The following is a 14,139-nucleotide window of genomic DNA, read 5'->3' as shown; positions in this document are numbered from 1 at the left end:
TTCTGAATATGCTTCTGGTCTAAATATTAATGGAACGTGCCTAAAAAAGTGTGCATCAACTATAATGTGACAACAAAAAAAAAAAAAAAAAAAAACAGGGGCTCACATCTAGTGAGCATGGGCTTGGCACACCCAGGGTCCTGAGCTGGGTATTGTCATTTTTCTGTTTCTTGGTGATTCCCTTCTGCTTATGACCCTCTCTCTCTCTCACTCACTCACTCACGCACACACACACGCACACACACACACGCACACACGCACACGCACACACGCACACGCACACGCACACACATCTTTTATTTTGGCTGGTACAGCAAAAGCCTCAAGCTTCCTTGTACCATATGGCTAATGATAATCAAAAGCAAGGAGTAGGACTCCTATTTATCCTCATCATTATATAGAAATGACAAAACCACAATCTCAAAAGACCTCAAAATTTCTGCAGAAATTTAAAATGATCTTCACGATTTGATAGTAAATGAAGTGATAGGTAGGGCATAGGCATGAATAGTACGCATTATAGTTATGGTCAGGAAGGTGGAAAAGTACAATCTATGCAATTTTTTCTATGTGCCACGTACATTGGAAGAACAGTATAAGAAGAACGTTTTCAATTAATACTCAGCAAATATTCGTAACTATACAAAATTGTGTCTTTAAAGTGCGTGATTCGCAGAAAGGTGTAAATTATGCAACTAGTTCTCACACAAAGTTCGGATTATTATTTGCGCAATAATCCTACCTGAAGAGGTCGCACAAAGATCTCTGGTACTAAAGTTAGTTGGTTATTGTGTGGTTCTTTGGCGCATCAGCAACTTAGGCCATATTGTTCCGTATAAAACTGCATGTGTTTTGTGGTCGATTTGTTGTTTTCTGCACGAAAAACTAGAGTTTTTAGGAGAAAAATCATGTTGTCCTCGCCTTAGACTGATTAACTCAGCCATGCTGTGAAAAAGGCTGATAAGAATTCCTCGCGTAACTGACGCGATTGGAACTCAGATCTCTTCTATCCGGTGTGTGAAGGACAGTGACTATGCAAACTGTGCTACCCACGAGGGCAGTGAGAAGGTGGTGGTATGATTTGTTTGCTTTGTGCCCTTGTTGTGAGCCACATTTCTATCAACATTTGAATCAATGCACACTATTATTATTATTAGCTATATGGTGCAAGGAAGCCTGAGGCTTATGCTGCATCAGCCAAAAAAAAAAAATTCTGTGAGAGAGAGAGAGAGAGAGAGAGAGTCAAAAGTACAAGGGAATCACCAAGAAAGAAAAGAATGATGATATCCAGCTCAGAATCCTGGGTCTGCCAAGTCCATACTCACCAGATGTGAGCCCCTGGGGTTAAATTTGAGAGCGTGATGGAAATTACTGTAACTGACACAGATAGATTCAGATTAAAAATTTGTAAAGTTAGCGAAAAGGCTTATGTAAGAACTCTCATAATCCAAAAGCTTTTAAATGTACATTGAAAAGCGACATCCGATAGTCCAAGGTCTTGCATGATTTAATTTATTTGAAATATTAACCTTTGTAAAGCGTAAACGAAAACTATTTATTCTTAATTAGTGTAATGTAATAAGACTCTTGTGTCACATTGTTAAAAAAAAATGTATGGCATTACACAATACCGTTAAAATTTTTGTCACTAAAGTTGTGATAATAAATTGCAGTGATATCCAATAGTATATGGACTTGAATGATTTATTTGAATTGCAATACTATTAAATTGAAATAAATCACGCAATACTGTTAAAAGTTTTGGGTCAAAAAAGTTTTAATAGTACTGTATTGTGATATTTGAATTTAAAGAAAATTACAACATATTATTATTATTATCATTATTATTACTAGCCATATAGTGCAAGGAAGCCTGAGGCCTGAAGCCAAAAAAAAAAAAAAAAAAAAAAAAAATCCCAGTTACTCTGGGAGAGAAAGAGAAGTAGAAGGAAATCACCAAGAAAGAGAAAAGAAAATTTATGATATTCAGCTCAGGACCCTGGGTGTGCCAAGCCCATACTCACTAGATGTGAGTCTCTGGGGTATTTTAGATAAAATGAGACCCCTCCACTCCCATCAAGTGTATGTTTTACAGTCCCACATTAGCAACATCATCAAACCACAATATGATTCCGGTCGGACAGTTTTTCCCACCTCATGCTTTCATAGTACAACAAATATTGAATTACACGTTTACTTAACGTTTGCTAGATTCACTGTTTGCGTGACATTCGCTGGATAGAAAGCAGCAAATTTGTATGTTGGGCTCCTTGATTATTCAACCTCGTTGCCTTCTGTTGAAAAAGTCACCTATATTAAGTCTCTCTCTCTCTCTCTCTCTCTCTCTCTCTCTCTCTCTCTCTCTCTGCTTCAAAGAGTTTATGGTTGTTTAGAACTTTGATCAAGCAACTAAGCATTAGTATATCGTATGTCTGAATCGTATGAGCCTGTAGTCAATTTGCCTATTTTGAGAGAGAAACAGATTTTCCTAAATTTGGGGCTCTAAATAAAATACAGGGCAATTTTCAAATAATGCGGGTGGCAGTGTGTAATTTTAACACGCGTATTATAAGCGAAGCGCGCTGTAGCCGAAAACATTTTACCAGGGTTTATACATTAATAAAGTATTTATTTACTAATGTATTTTAACTATACAGACTAAAATACATAAAGTATTAAAGGTTATATCAGTTCCTTTACATTCTTCTAATACACAATGCTGTCATGGACTTACATTTTACGCATCCATTCTAAAATTTAGTATTCCAGAACTGATAACAGCGTTTTATCAATACACAATTCTTAATATCGATCAATGGCAATAAATGGAGATGTACACTGTCACTTTGTCATTCTAACCACGCCGTCACCTCATTACTGTTTTCAAGTGAATTGTCAATTTCTGGTGCGTTTCCTTGCACGAGTCAGTCATTCTGGACTAAAGTTATTAGTGGAGTCCCCAGGATTGGTGTTGGTCCCACTGTTGTTTTGTATATATATCAGTGATATTTATGAAGGCATCTCAGACTTAATGTTCAAGTCTGCAGATGATACAAAGGTTGGTAGGGTTGTTAATGACAGCAATGGCTACTGCAACAGAATCTAGAAAAGATGGGAAGGCGGGCTCAGAAGTTGGAACTGAAATTAAACATTGACTAAGTAAAGTACTGCATAGCAGTAAAGTATGAGTATGAGTAACCCCAGAGTAATCTACCAACTGTGTGGTACTACATTCAGGGTAGTGGAGAATGAAAAGAACTTGGGGGTTATTGTGAAGTAGATATGAAGTTTTCTGAGCAGACAGGCTGCCAGAGCAAGTCATGGGACATTTTCAATGATATACAAGAAATAATGGAGTCACTGGTTAAAGATGCATTGCAGATTAATCTAGACAAGACTGCAGTAATAATTCAGACACACCATGAGTTTGTTAAGGGAAAGTCTTGTCTGACAAATTTGATTGCATACTATGATGTGGTTACAAAGGAACTGGATGCAAAAAAAATTTTGATGTCATATACTTGGATTTTCAGGAAAGCTTTTGATACTGTTGCGCATGGAAGAATGCTGCCCAAATTGTGCAGCAGTATGGTATTAAGGACAAGTTGCTATGATGGACAAAACGATGGTTAAGTGGGAGAATACAGAGAGTGGTAATCAACGGACGCAGCTCTTTGTCGACTAATGATATTATGGAGTCCCTGGGTTTGGTGTTGGGTCCACTGTTGTTTTGTATATTTTTCAATGATATTGATGAAGGTATAATAGGCTTAATGTAGAAGTTTGCAGATGATACAAAGGTTGGTAGGGTTGTTAATGACTAGAGTAATGGTAGTGTGCTACCGCAACAGGATCTAGAAAATTTGGGAAGATGGGCTGAGAAGTGGTAACCGAAGTATAACATTGACAATTGCAAAGTACTGCATATGGGTAGAAGTAACCCCAGAAAAACGTACCAACTGTGTGGTACTGCACTTAGGGTGTTAGAAAATGAAAAGGTTCTGGCAGTAATTGTGCCGTGGGATATAAAGTTTTCTGAGAAATGAAGAGAGGTTGCCAGAGCAGGTCATGGGGTATTGTCCATGATATAGAGGAATTTTGCTAGTAGCGAAAAGTAGATGATTATCCCTTTGTATAAGGCAGTGGTCAAGCCACACCTTGAATACTGTGTAGAAGGCTGGAGGTCTCATTTTAGGAAGGATGTAGAATTGCTTGAGCGAGTACAGAAAAGAGCAACAAGATTAAGGTGAGAGGTGAGAGAAACGAAGGGATCCTCTTACCAAGAAAGGATAAGTTATGCAAATTGCAGCGTCTGGAGACTAGGCACCTGCGAGATGATCTGCTTGAGGTGTATTAGTCCTGGAATGGTTGAGCAGGCTCAATTCTGATGGGATTCTTCTTCTTGCCCAGATTACAAACCAGAGGAGGCATAAATTCAAATTGAGGAAACAGTTGTTGAATAGGTGTATGGAATTTTGCCTTTAACCAGTGGGCAGTTGATTGCTGGAACAAATTTCCATCTGCCATTGTGGAAGTTGATAGCTTACTTAAATTCAAGGAGGAACTGATAAAAACTTTTAGAGGGAATGGATGTGTCAGAGGATGCGATTTCTTCCTTGATGAGGTAATGTGTACCTGGAGCTTCCACATCCACCTTAATCCAAGCAGCTAGGTCCTTTGCTCCAACACTGCCACCACGTACGTTACAAGCAGCCTTTGCTTCTTTCTCTGAAAATGCTGCTAATTGAAAGTTATTAGTGATCTCGGCTTTTCCAGCAGTTTTCGATTGCTGTTGATCTTACTTTCTCAAACGCTAATCCAATATCTTTTAGTGTTAATGTTTTCAGAAATTCTAGAACTTGAATATCCAAGTTCACAACAGCAGGAAGTACCTCACGACGATAGCAGGATTTGAAGGGTCGAATAATGCCCTGATCCATGGGCTGAATTAGTGCAGTTGTGTTCCTTGGCAGAAACGCGACCCTGATTTTGCAATATTTCGATTTTAGAACATCAGCCGGGCAGTGATCAAAACAGTAACACAGCCTTTTTTCAAAGTTTTTTTTCGGAAATTAAATGGCGTTTCAACGATGGTATAAACTCAGTTTCAAACCATGAAGCAAAAATATCACTCGTCATCTAAGCTTTGGAGCTATTTTTATAAATCACTGGTTAATATCTCATATTGACGTGCTTAAAACACCACCGGATACTTCGACGTTTACAGCCATAATGACTTTAGCTTATGATTACCAGTCTTATTTGTAATTCTCCTTTTGTTACTTTCATTCCCGCTTTGTTCGGTGCCTTCTTAATATCCAGTGACTTGTCGGAGAGAAGTTTATAGTAAAGTGCTGATTCGTCACAGTTGTAGAACTGTTTATCTATAAATTGAATCCCAAGGGCTCACATCTGGTGAGTATGGGCTTGGCACACCCTGGGTACTGGATATCATCATCATTCTTTTTCTTGGCGATTCCCTGCTACTTCTGACTCTTGTTCTCTCTCTCTCTCATCTGTGTTCCTTCACTTCGCTTCTATAGAATCCAGTTGCTTGAGCATTAGTCCACACCACTGTTTTCCACAAAGTCGTTTTATCTTTTTTGAAGGCTTGCTTCATCTTCTACGGCATCTACAAATAAACTCAGTTTTTCATCCTATTTCATCAACCGCGGATCGTTCCTTCTGGAATTCCTCACTCGTGAAATATACTGCATTTGTTTTGCCACTCTTTTTCAACTGTATAATTTTTTTCTTTTGGTGGACATTATTTCAGTCCTACTGATTTACTAATTTTGCTGTGCATGTTTTCATGATGCTTTAGAAAATAATTCAAACAAAAACCAAAAAATAATATAATGAGTTAAGTAGATTTAAGTATTTTATTACCAGCTATTAGAAGGAATTAATTTCATTTCATCGCTTCTATAGAATCGCTTCTATAGAATCCAGTTGCTTGAGCATTAGTCCACACCACTGTTTTCCACAAAGTCGTTTTATCTTTTTTGAAGGCTTGCTTCATCTTCTACGGCATCTACAAATAAACTCAGTTTTTCATCCTATTTCATCAACCGCGGATCGTTCCTTCTGGAATTCCTCACTCGTGAAATATACTGCATTTGTTTTGCCACTCTTTTTCAACTGTATAATTTTTTTCTTTTGGTGGACATTATTTCAGTCCTACTGATTTACTAATTTTGCTGTGCATGTTTTCATGATGCTTTAGAAAATAATTCAAACAAAAACCAAAAAATAATATAATGAGTTAAGTAGATTTAAGTATTTTATTACCAGCTATTAGAAGGAATTAATTTCATTTCATATACCTTAAAGCAACTACCTGCAATCACCGAATTTCAAAAGATAATCAGCTTGGGAAGGGTCACGCAAAAATCTGGTTTGGCACACCCAGGGTCCTGAGCCAGATATCATCATTCCTCTTTCTCGGTGATTCCCTTTTACTTCTTTTTTTTTTTTTTTATGAAAACCCCAAACACGAAAGGTATCAAAACCTATAGTACATAGTACCGTGCATGGGTTGAAGGAGAAGTATGGGGGGAGGGGGATGCCAGAAACTTTGCTCTAGAGACTAAACATGGGTTTCACCACTTCAAGCCTCCAATAAGCAAAGTGGTGGTATTTCACCGGTTGATGAAAGTCATCAACCAACTTCTGATTCTCTCTTGCCTGGTACAGCATAAGCCTCAGGCTTCCTTGCACTATATGACTAATAATAATTACTCAATGTGTGGGTAGGCCATTTTGCATGTTTGTGGGATTGAAAAATCCAAAGCTGTTACATTAAGTTACAACGAGCTAACATAAAGATAAGCTTTCAATCACACAAAATTTGAAGCTTTTATCTACTTCAACTGCATCAAACGTCATTGCATCTGTTTCGAGTTATTTCATCAGTAAATAGCCCCCATTATCTTCCGGTGTATAAGGCCTCATATACTATCGTTGTTTGGGAGGGGGTTTAGATATTTACATAACATATAATTTACAATACCAATTTTCCCTATTTCTATTGAAGCTTTGCTGTTAAATTACACTATTTCCAGGTATCACAGATTGCTATTTAAGATATTGCCAATGGTTTGTCAATCTCCATTGTGACCTACAGTTTAAAAAAGGCAGAAATGTGGGGAGGGGATGGAGGACTAACTCAAAACATTTGCAGGTTTCCTTTGAAATTACAAATCTCCTGTGGTTTGCAGCTTTTCGATCACCCTGTGTATGATAATTCATCATTTCCGTCTTTTATTACAAAATTAGAAGAGCATTAATTTTAGATATGAAAATAAGACATTTTAGCTATTCTTAGAAGTGCTTATCGCATTTATTTTATTCATTATGTATGCACTTGTCTAAGGTGGCACCAAAACATCCATCTCCACGTGTATATTCTGTATTCAAGTAGAACCTCAATAAACGGACCTGCAGTGCTTCTCACATAGTTGTGTGATTTGCTTGAAAATATTTTGAACATTAGGAAATTTTCCTTAGGCAGTATCATTATTCTTCATGAAACTGAAAAGCCAGCTGTGTAATAACAGATAACCCAGTTAAACGCCAAGATAAGAATGCTAAATAATGTAAATTATATAGACTCCACTAATGTCGAAAGATAAACTCAATATAATTATGACTACTATTAAATGAATATATAGGTCATTTCCTTCAGCAAAGCCGCTTATATTATTTAAAAATGATTTTTTCTTACCGTTTTTCTTAGTACTAATTTTTCTTTTGCACAACTCAAGCATGAAGAAACCAGTTTTTTGAACCTCGACACAAATTTTTGTGGAGTTTATTAGATATTACAAATTTGTCCTTATATGTTGGCAACAGATAGCGCTGCAATCATAAAGCAATGTGTACGGTTCCGGTTAGCACTGCCAGCTCTGGATGCAGCTTTCTACAGGTATTAAATCGATTTATATGTAAGTAAAATTGTGTATACTCATACTTATTAACAGATTATTATTAAGAGTGTGAATAATATGATCGAAAACAGACTTTAAAATGGTGTATATGAGGCGGAAATTGCTAAGGTCGGCTACATCACGAATGCGAACAAACTGTCAGTATGACCCAGAAACAGCCAAAATCACATTTCCTTAATTTTTTAATTTGAAAGTGAAAGTGTGTGTGTGTGTGAGAGAGAGAGCGAGCGAGAGCCTAAACAGAATGAGAAACAAATACGCAAATAAGATTAAAGAAAAACAATTTTTATTACAGGAGGGAATGTAAGGAGCAATAATAATACACATTTTGTAAAGCCTAATATAGACTCGTTCAAGGTCAGTAATACATTCTACAGGTACTCTAGTGTTCTTGAAAGATTGGAACAGAATTATGATATCTGTATTGTGAAACTAGTATACAAGTATGAAAAAGGACTAGCAGAAAAAAAGTTTGGGAATTGTCTTAAACTGTGTCATTTCGTAATTAAAAAATAAAACTAGGCATGGTTTCGAAATACCTCACAGAGATGCCATAATGTAAGTTTTAGAGAATTGTACTGAGAAGCATTTGGGACCCTTTAGTTAAAGTCAAAGTAACTTTTTACAAGTATTAACCCATTCATATATTACAAATATTAACCTTTATGGGTTAAAACATTGTTTCTGTTACACTGACATGATATTTTGTTGTTTCTAGTTTTCATACCCCCCCCCAATATCTAGGATCCCAAAACTGCTATATGTACCTCAATAATACAGATAGTATCCAAATTTCTCTTACCGAAATCTTTAAGCTCCATTTAGCAGTTCAGAGTATTTATTCTGTACTTCCAAAATATCATTCTCTTTTATTTTAACCTTGCCCTTTTCACTTTTGATTATTTTAGTTTTTTGGGAAATATATGAAAAAAACAATTGTTTTTTTCATTTTCCCAAAAGATGTGAAAAAACAATCTATGAAGAAAAGTCTGAATTGAAAATTGTTTCTACTGTCCAGTTCCTATGTTTTTTGCATTCAGTCCCCAGATAAAGACCTATCACTGTACTTTATCAGGTTGGTAGGTTAAGGTTTTCTTTTTACAGATTCATGTGATCCATTTAGGATGTTATTACCTCTCAAGATGATTTTCCATTCATTGGCCAAAAAATTTGAAACCCTTTTCAGTTGGCATCAACAGATAATTAAAGATATGTTATGCAAATGTATTGTCACATGGTATGGTCACAAGTTCCTTAGTGTTCAATAAAAACTGGAGTTTTGTTAATCTGATCAGGGATCAGGGAAAAGACAGGTGGTCTTTTCCAATTTTCAGAAAGGTGTTATTGTTGGAGCGTGTTTAGCAGTAGCCACAATTGAGAAAACAGGAAATCACTGGTGGATCAAAAGCAACCATCTCAAATAAAGTGGAAGATGAAAGGAAAATGCGACTTTAAAAGGAAATGCAGCAGAACGATGGTACTCCAGGAACGAGATTGCAGGAATTTAAAGCAAATTTTGCATCAGAATAGAAAGTCCAGTGTGCAGTAAATAGCTGACAAATTCAGTTTAGGCAAAGAAAGATCCACTTACAACCAAAATATGTCAGTTGAGAAATCTGAAATTTGATAGTCATGTGCCTATACAAAAGGTTTCTAATAAAAAATTGAAAGTACGACTGGAGTGTTGCTACCAATGCCAGGAGTGGATTGTGGTAAAAGATCATATGGTCTGATGAGTCTCGATTTACACTTTTTTTTTTTTTTTTTTTTTTGCACCAGTGAACCTCATGAAGCCATTCATTCAGATTTGTGTCCACCACACAAATGGCTGGAGATGTTATCATGGTATGTTCTGATATTACAGACTGGGTCCACTCATACCATAAGAAGGGCACTACCTCCTCCAATGAATATTTTTCTGTTGTATTGGACTAACTTCACCTCTGCAGTGCTTCATTTTTACTTGGATTGTGATGGATTCTTTCAGGACAACAGTGCAACTATCCACCATGCAAAAATTGTATCTGAGTGGTTCGAGGAACATTCTCAATATTTGCAACATCTACCTTGGTTCCTTAATTCTTAAGATCTGAGTTCAATTGAGAATGTCTGGAATATGTTGGGAAGGGCAGTTCAGGTTTTTAGTTCTCTACTACAGCAGCAGACAAATATCCTGATGTAAGAATGGTCAAATCTGCAGTTAGATTCCCTCAGACACCTAAGGGAATCTATACCATGTGTATAGGCTGCAGTTTGGGCAAAAGGTTGACCTACTAAATACTGAATAAAGGTTTCTGAGTTTTTGACCAGTGAGTATAATGCACTCTTAATGGACCCTTTATAGTTTTCTTTCTGATTCTTATCCCCTACCTCCTGTGCCATGGATTGATGAGATGACTGCTTACCAAATCTAGAGTCCCATGGAAGTGGCGATGTAGGATTGATGCAGAAGTTGCTGTATGAATCATGAATTCAGCAATCAGTGGTACTCCTAGACATTTCTGCAAAGTGTGATATGTGGCCACCAAGCACAATTGGCAGGGTTTTATCATTTACTTTTCCATGAGGACTAAAATTTTAATACAAGTGCAATTCACAAGTGTCCATAATCACTCAAATTGAGCCCACTTAAATCATCCTTTTAAATTGAGCCAATATCCTGCTTGTTGCATTTAGTTCTGATATTACAGACTGGGTCCACTCATACCATAAGAAGGTCACTACCTCCTCCAATGAATATTTTTCTGTTGTATTGGACTAACTTCACCTCTGCAGTGCCCTACAGTTTTTGTGTGATATGTGGCCACCAAGCACAATTGGCAGGATTTTATCATTTACTTTTCCACGAGGATTAAAATTTTAATACAAGTGCAATTCACAGGTGTCCATAATCACTCATATTGAGCCCACTTAAATCATCCTTTTAAATTGAGCCAATATCCTGCTTGTTGCCTATGGTATTATTAATTTTACAATTTAAGCATGTGATAATCATGTGCTGTCCCATCTCTGTAAGTAGACTCACGCAGTGCCTCTTGTTCATACATGCTCATTCACATTTTAGAGTCTACATTGCCATCTCATGGAATTTCACCTGAGACAGGATGCTAACTCCAGTGTAAATTCTTGACTCATGTATGAAGATTCCTCTCCTCAGATGTTGAAACTTGCATCATGATGCAGAGCTGCAAGGATCAATTTGTGTGGGGAATTTGGGATTACCCATATGCAACCACAATTTCAGCCTCCTTCAATATAATCAAGTAAATACAATCAAGTATACTTCCTCTTATTTTCTAAACTAATACAGAGTAAGTAAATATTTTTAAAAATGCATGTAAGAAGGCTTCACTTTAAAACTGAATTAAAACACACAGTCTTTGTTATGACTTCCAGTAAACTGCCACTGGTAATCAGAATAGAGAGGAAATACTTATTTTTCTCTTGTAGGTGGAGCAGTTTTGCAAAATGTTTTATTATAGAGATATCATCTCTGGCAAGATCGTGAAAAATCAAATCTGTCAGCCCTACTGTGAATGATATCCTGCCATGTCCCCTACAGTTTTTGTAATATGCTTGTTTCTGGCAATTGTATACATCATTACAGAATTGGTAGATGGAAATGTCATTTATTTAGGAGGGGGATGAATTGGAAGCAGTCTGGGAAATTTTCAATAAGAAATATGCATTATATTTGTTGCTTCTGGAAATCAGCCATCTTTTTGTTGACAAAAAAATTAACATACAGCTGATCTGATGTTTGGTTGGCTGTTACAGTATCCCTCTGTTAATTGTTATATGTTACATATGAAGGTTGTTGTTGTTTGTTAGATTTATTGGTGCATCAGCAACTTAGGCTATAATACATATGAAGGACCATGATGATTACTATAGTGCTAATACAAAAGATGAAGGTTGTTGAGTTTTTAGGCGCATCAGCAACTTAGTCATTGTTATGTATAGTGTGTCTGTTCTGTGTCAATTTGCTGTTTTGTTGGACAAAAAAAACCCAAGTTTCCGGGAGGAAAAGCCATGCTACCCTTGCCTGAGACGAACTAACTCAGACACATTGTGAAAAAAGACCCATAAATTCCTTGCATCATTGACGGGATTCAAACTCTGGTCTTTTCTACGTGGTGTGGGGAGAGTGGTGATTATATCAACTGTGCTACCCATGAGAACAGAAGGAAAGTGATAAATTCATAATGGAGAAATGTGGATGTAATGCATTATTATTAAAGGAAAAAGTGATGATTTCCATAATGGAGAAGTTATGAATTTATATATTTTCAATGTGAAGAATGTATTATGAATGTATCATATTAAAAATATACATTCTTTTAAAAATTATTATTCACATTTTTTTATGACATTTTGCATAAAGATTATTTATTATAGTATAAGTAATGTTATTAAAAATATCACATTAACCTTATGAATGTTATTTAATTTTCACATTAAACTTTATGAATGATTTATGTTTTCATAAATTTTATATTATGCATATTATATTATTTCTTGTGGGATAACTGCTTAACAGAATTATCAATTATGTAATAAATGTAACTTTCAGTTTTTCAATTTTATGATTTAATTCTGTTTAATAATAATAATACAATAAAGTAAACTGACATAACATTTTGGCTCTTAATAATTATCTAGTGGGTGTACAAAAATCAATAACAGTGGGCACTTGACTTTTATTCAACAGTTAGTTTATTTTTGGAAGGGGAGGGGAATGCAAGAAATAGTTAAAATAGGAAAGCTTAAAATATATTCTGAATTCTGACATTATATTGTATAATAAAATCAAAAAACATCACTAGAGACAAGCTTTGTTATCTAAGAAAAATTTCTTGATTACTCTATAGCCAAATAGAGGTAGTGAAGTGAGCAAAAAAAAAAAAAAAAAAATTGAAACTCTATGGAAAGATTATATCTAATTTGATTATATCGTTCAGATGATATAATCAAATGATATGAATAAATTGAAGTAATCAAGTGACTTGCTATAATCAAAAAAATTGATTATGACATCTTGATTATGCCTATCACTAAGTACAGCTATGGAAATTATAAGTAATCCTGATTACTGCAGGCAAGAATACATTCATTATGCACACATCATTTTCCTTCTGTACAGCACTAACTGTAATGATGATATCATATATCCCATAGTTCAGCATTTCTTTCCTTCCATTTAATGTTTTATATCTCACCATAGATTAATTTAAATTTTTTAAAAATAATTTGTGGCATTGATGTATACTCTTTCTCTTCATTTTAGATCTTACTTAAATGTCTAAAGGTATAAATGGCCACTACTGCAGCTCATGGTATTAAGACAATCTGTAGGAAAGTAGTTCGTGTTGGACATCAGCTGTTTAATGAATATCTATTGGTGACTAATGCCGTGTTTTCCACAGCAATGGGAGCAACAGGGGATGTCATTCAACAGCATTATGACATCCTTATGGGTGATAAGGAGGGCTGGCAACCAGTGCGCACTTTTCACATGTCTGCTGCAGGATTAACCACAGGTGTGTTGTCTCATTATTGGTATGTTTTGTTGGACCGCTGGTTACCTGGTAGGTGCTTCAGGACTGTTATCAAAAAAGTTATTTATGACCAAGTTCTCTTTTCACCTGTAAATATTACTGTCTACTTTGGCACTGTTGGCATATTAGAGGGTTCCAGTGTAGCTGTAGTTAAAGAAGAAGTGCTCCAGAAGGGAGCTAAGATATACTTAGCAGAGTGGATGATATGGCCACCTGCACAGCTGTTGAACTTTTATGTTCTTCCCTTGAGATTTCGAGTATTTTTTGATAATATCATATCACTTGGTTTTGATATATATTCTCCATATATTAAATATAAATATCAAGTAAAAAAAAATGATACAGAAGATTGACACAGGTATAGCTTTAGTATTTAAATAAATAAATATGTATTATATTTTATTTTTTTATATAGTTTTAATGTTAATCAAAAATCTCATCTCAAAAAGTTTAAAAAATTATTTTTTTTTCTAGTAGCAACAGCAAATTAAGCAAGGTTGTGGTCTGTTTTTAAAATGAGAAGCAAGTACTGGTTACTATGACAGAGTAAAATATTATAAAAATATTTTATGTCATTTGTAACTCCATATACTAGTGAGGCATAGTCTATGGCTCAAATCATGTAGGTATGA

General features: G+C 35.6%; 1 protein-coding gene across 1 annotated transcript; it reads left to right on the top strand.

Moving 5' to 3' along the window:
• The first annotated feature begins 7,865 nt into the window (after positions 1-7,865).
• LOC150082537 (mpv17-like protein 2) lies at positions 7,866-13,860 on the top strand. The gene is made up of 2 exons (XM_090377832.1): positions 7,866-7,946; positions 13,237-13,860. Exon 2 carries the CDS (start codon positions 13,264-13,266, stop codon positions 13,858-13,860), a length of 597 nt encoding a protein of 198 aa, XP_090233958.1. The 5' UTR covers positions 7,866-7,946; positions 13,237-13,263.
• The last annotated feature ends 279 nt before the right edge of the window (positions 13,861-14,139 follow it).

Source organism: Mastigoproctus giganteus, chromosome 7 (genome assembly GCF_048544385.1).
Source record: "Mastigoproctus giganteus isolate SK-2022 chromosome 7, ASM4854438v1, whole genome shotgun sequence".
In the NCBI taxonomy this organism is placed as follows: Eukaryota; Metazoa; Arthropoda; class Arachnida; order Uropygi; family Thelyphonidae; genus Mastigoproctus; species Mastigoproctus giganteus.
Note: the sequence above shows the minus strand (reverse complement) of the source record. Positions and strands in the feature narration are given on the sequence as shown.

Coding starts and splice junctions, on each gene's coding strand:
- LOC150082537 (XM_090377832.1), top strand. CDS start 13,264: ATGGCCACTACTGCAGCTCATGGTATTAAGACAATCTGTAGGAAAGTA.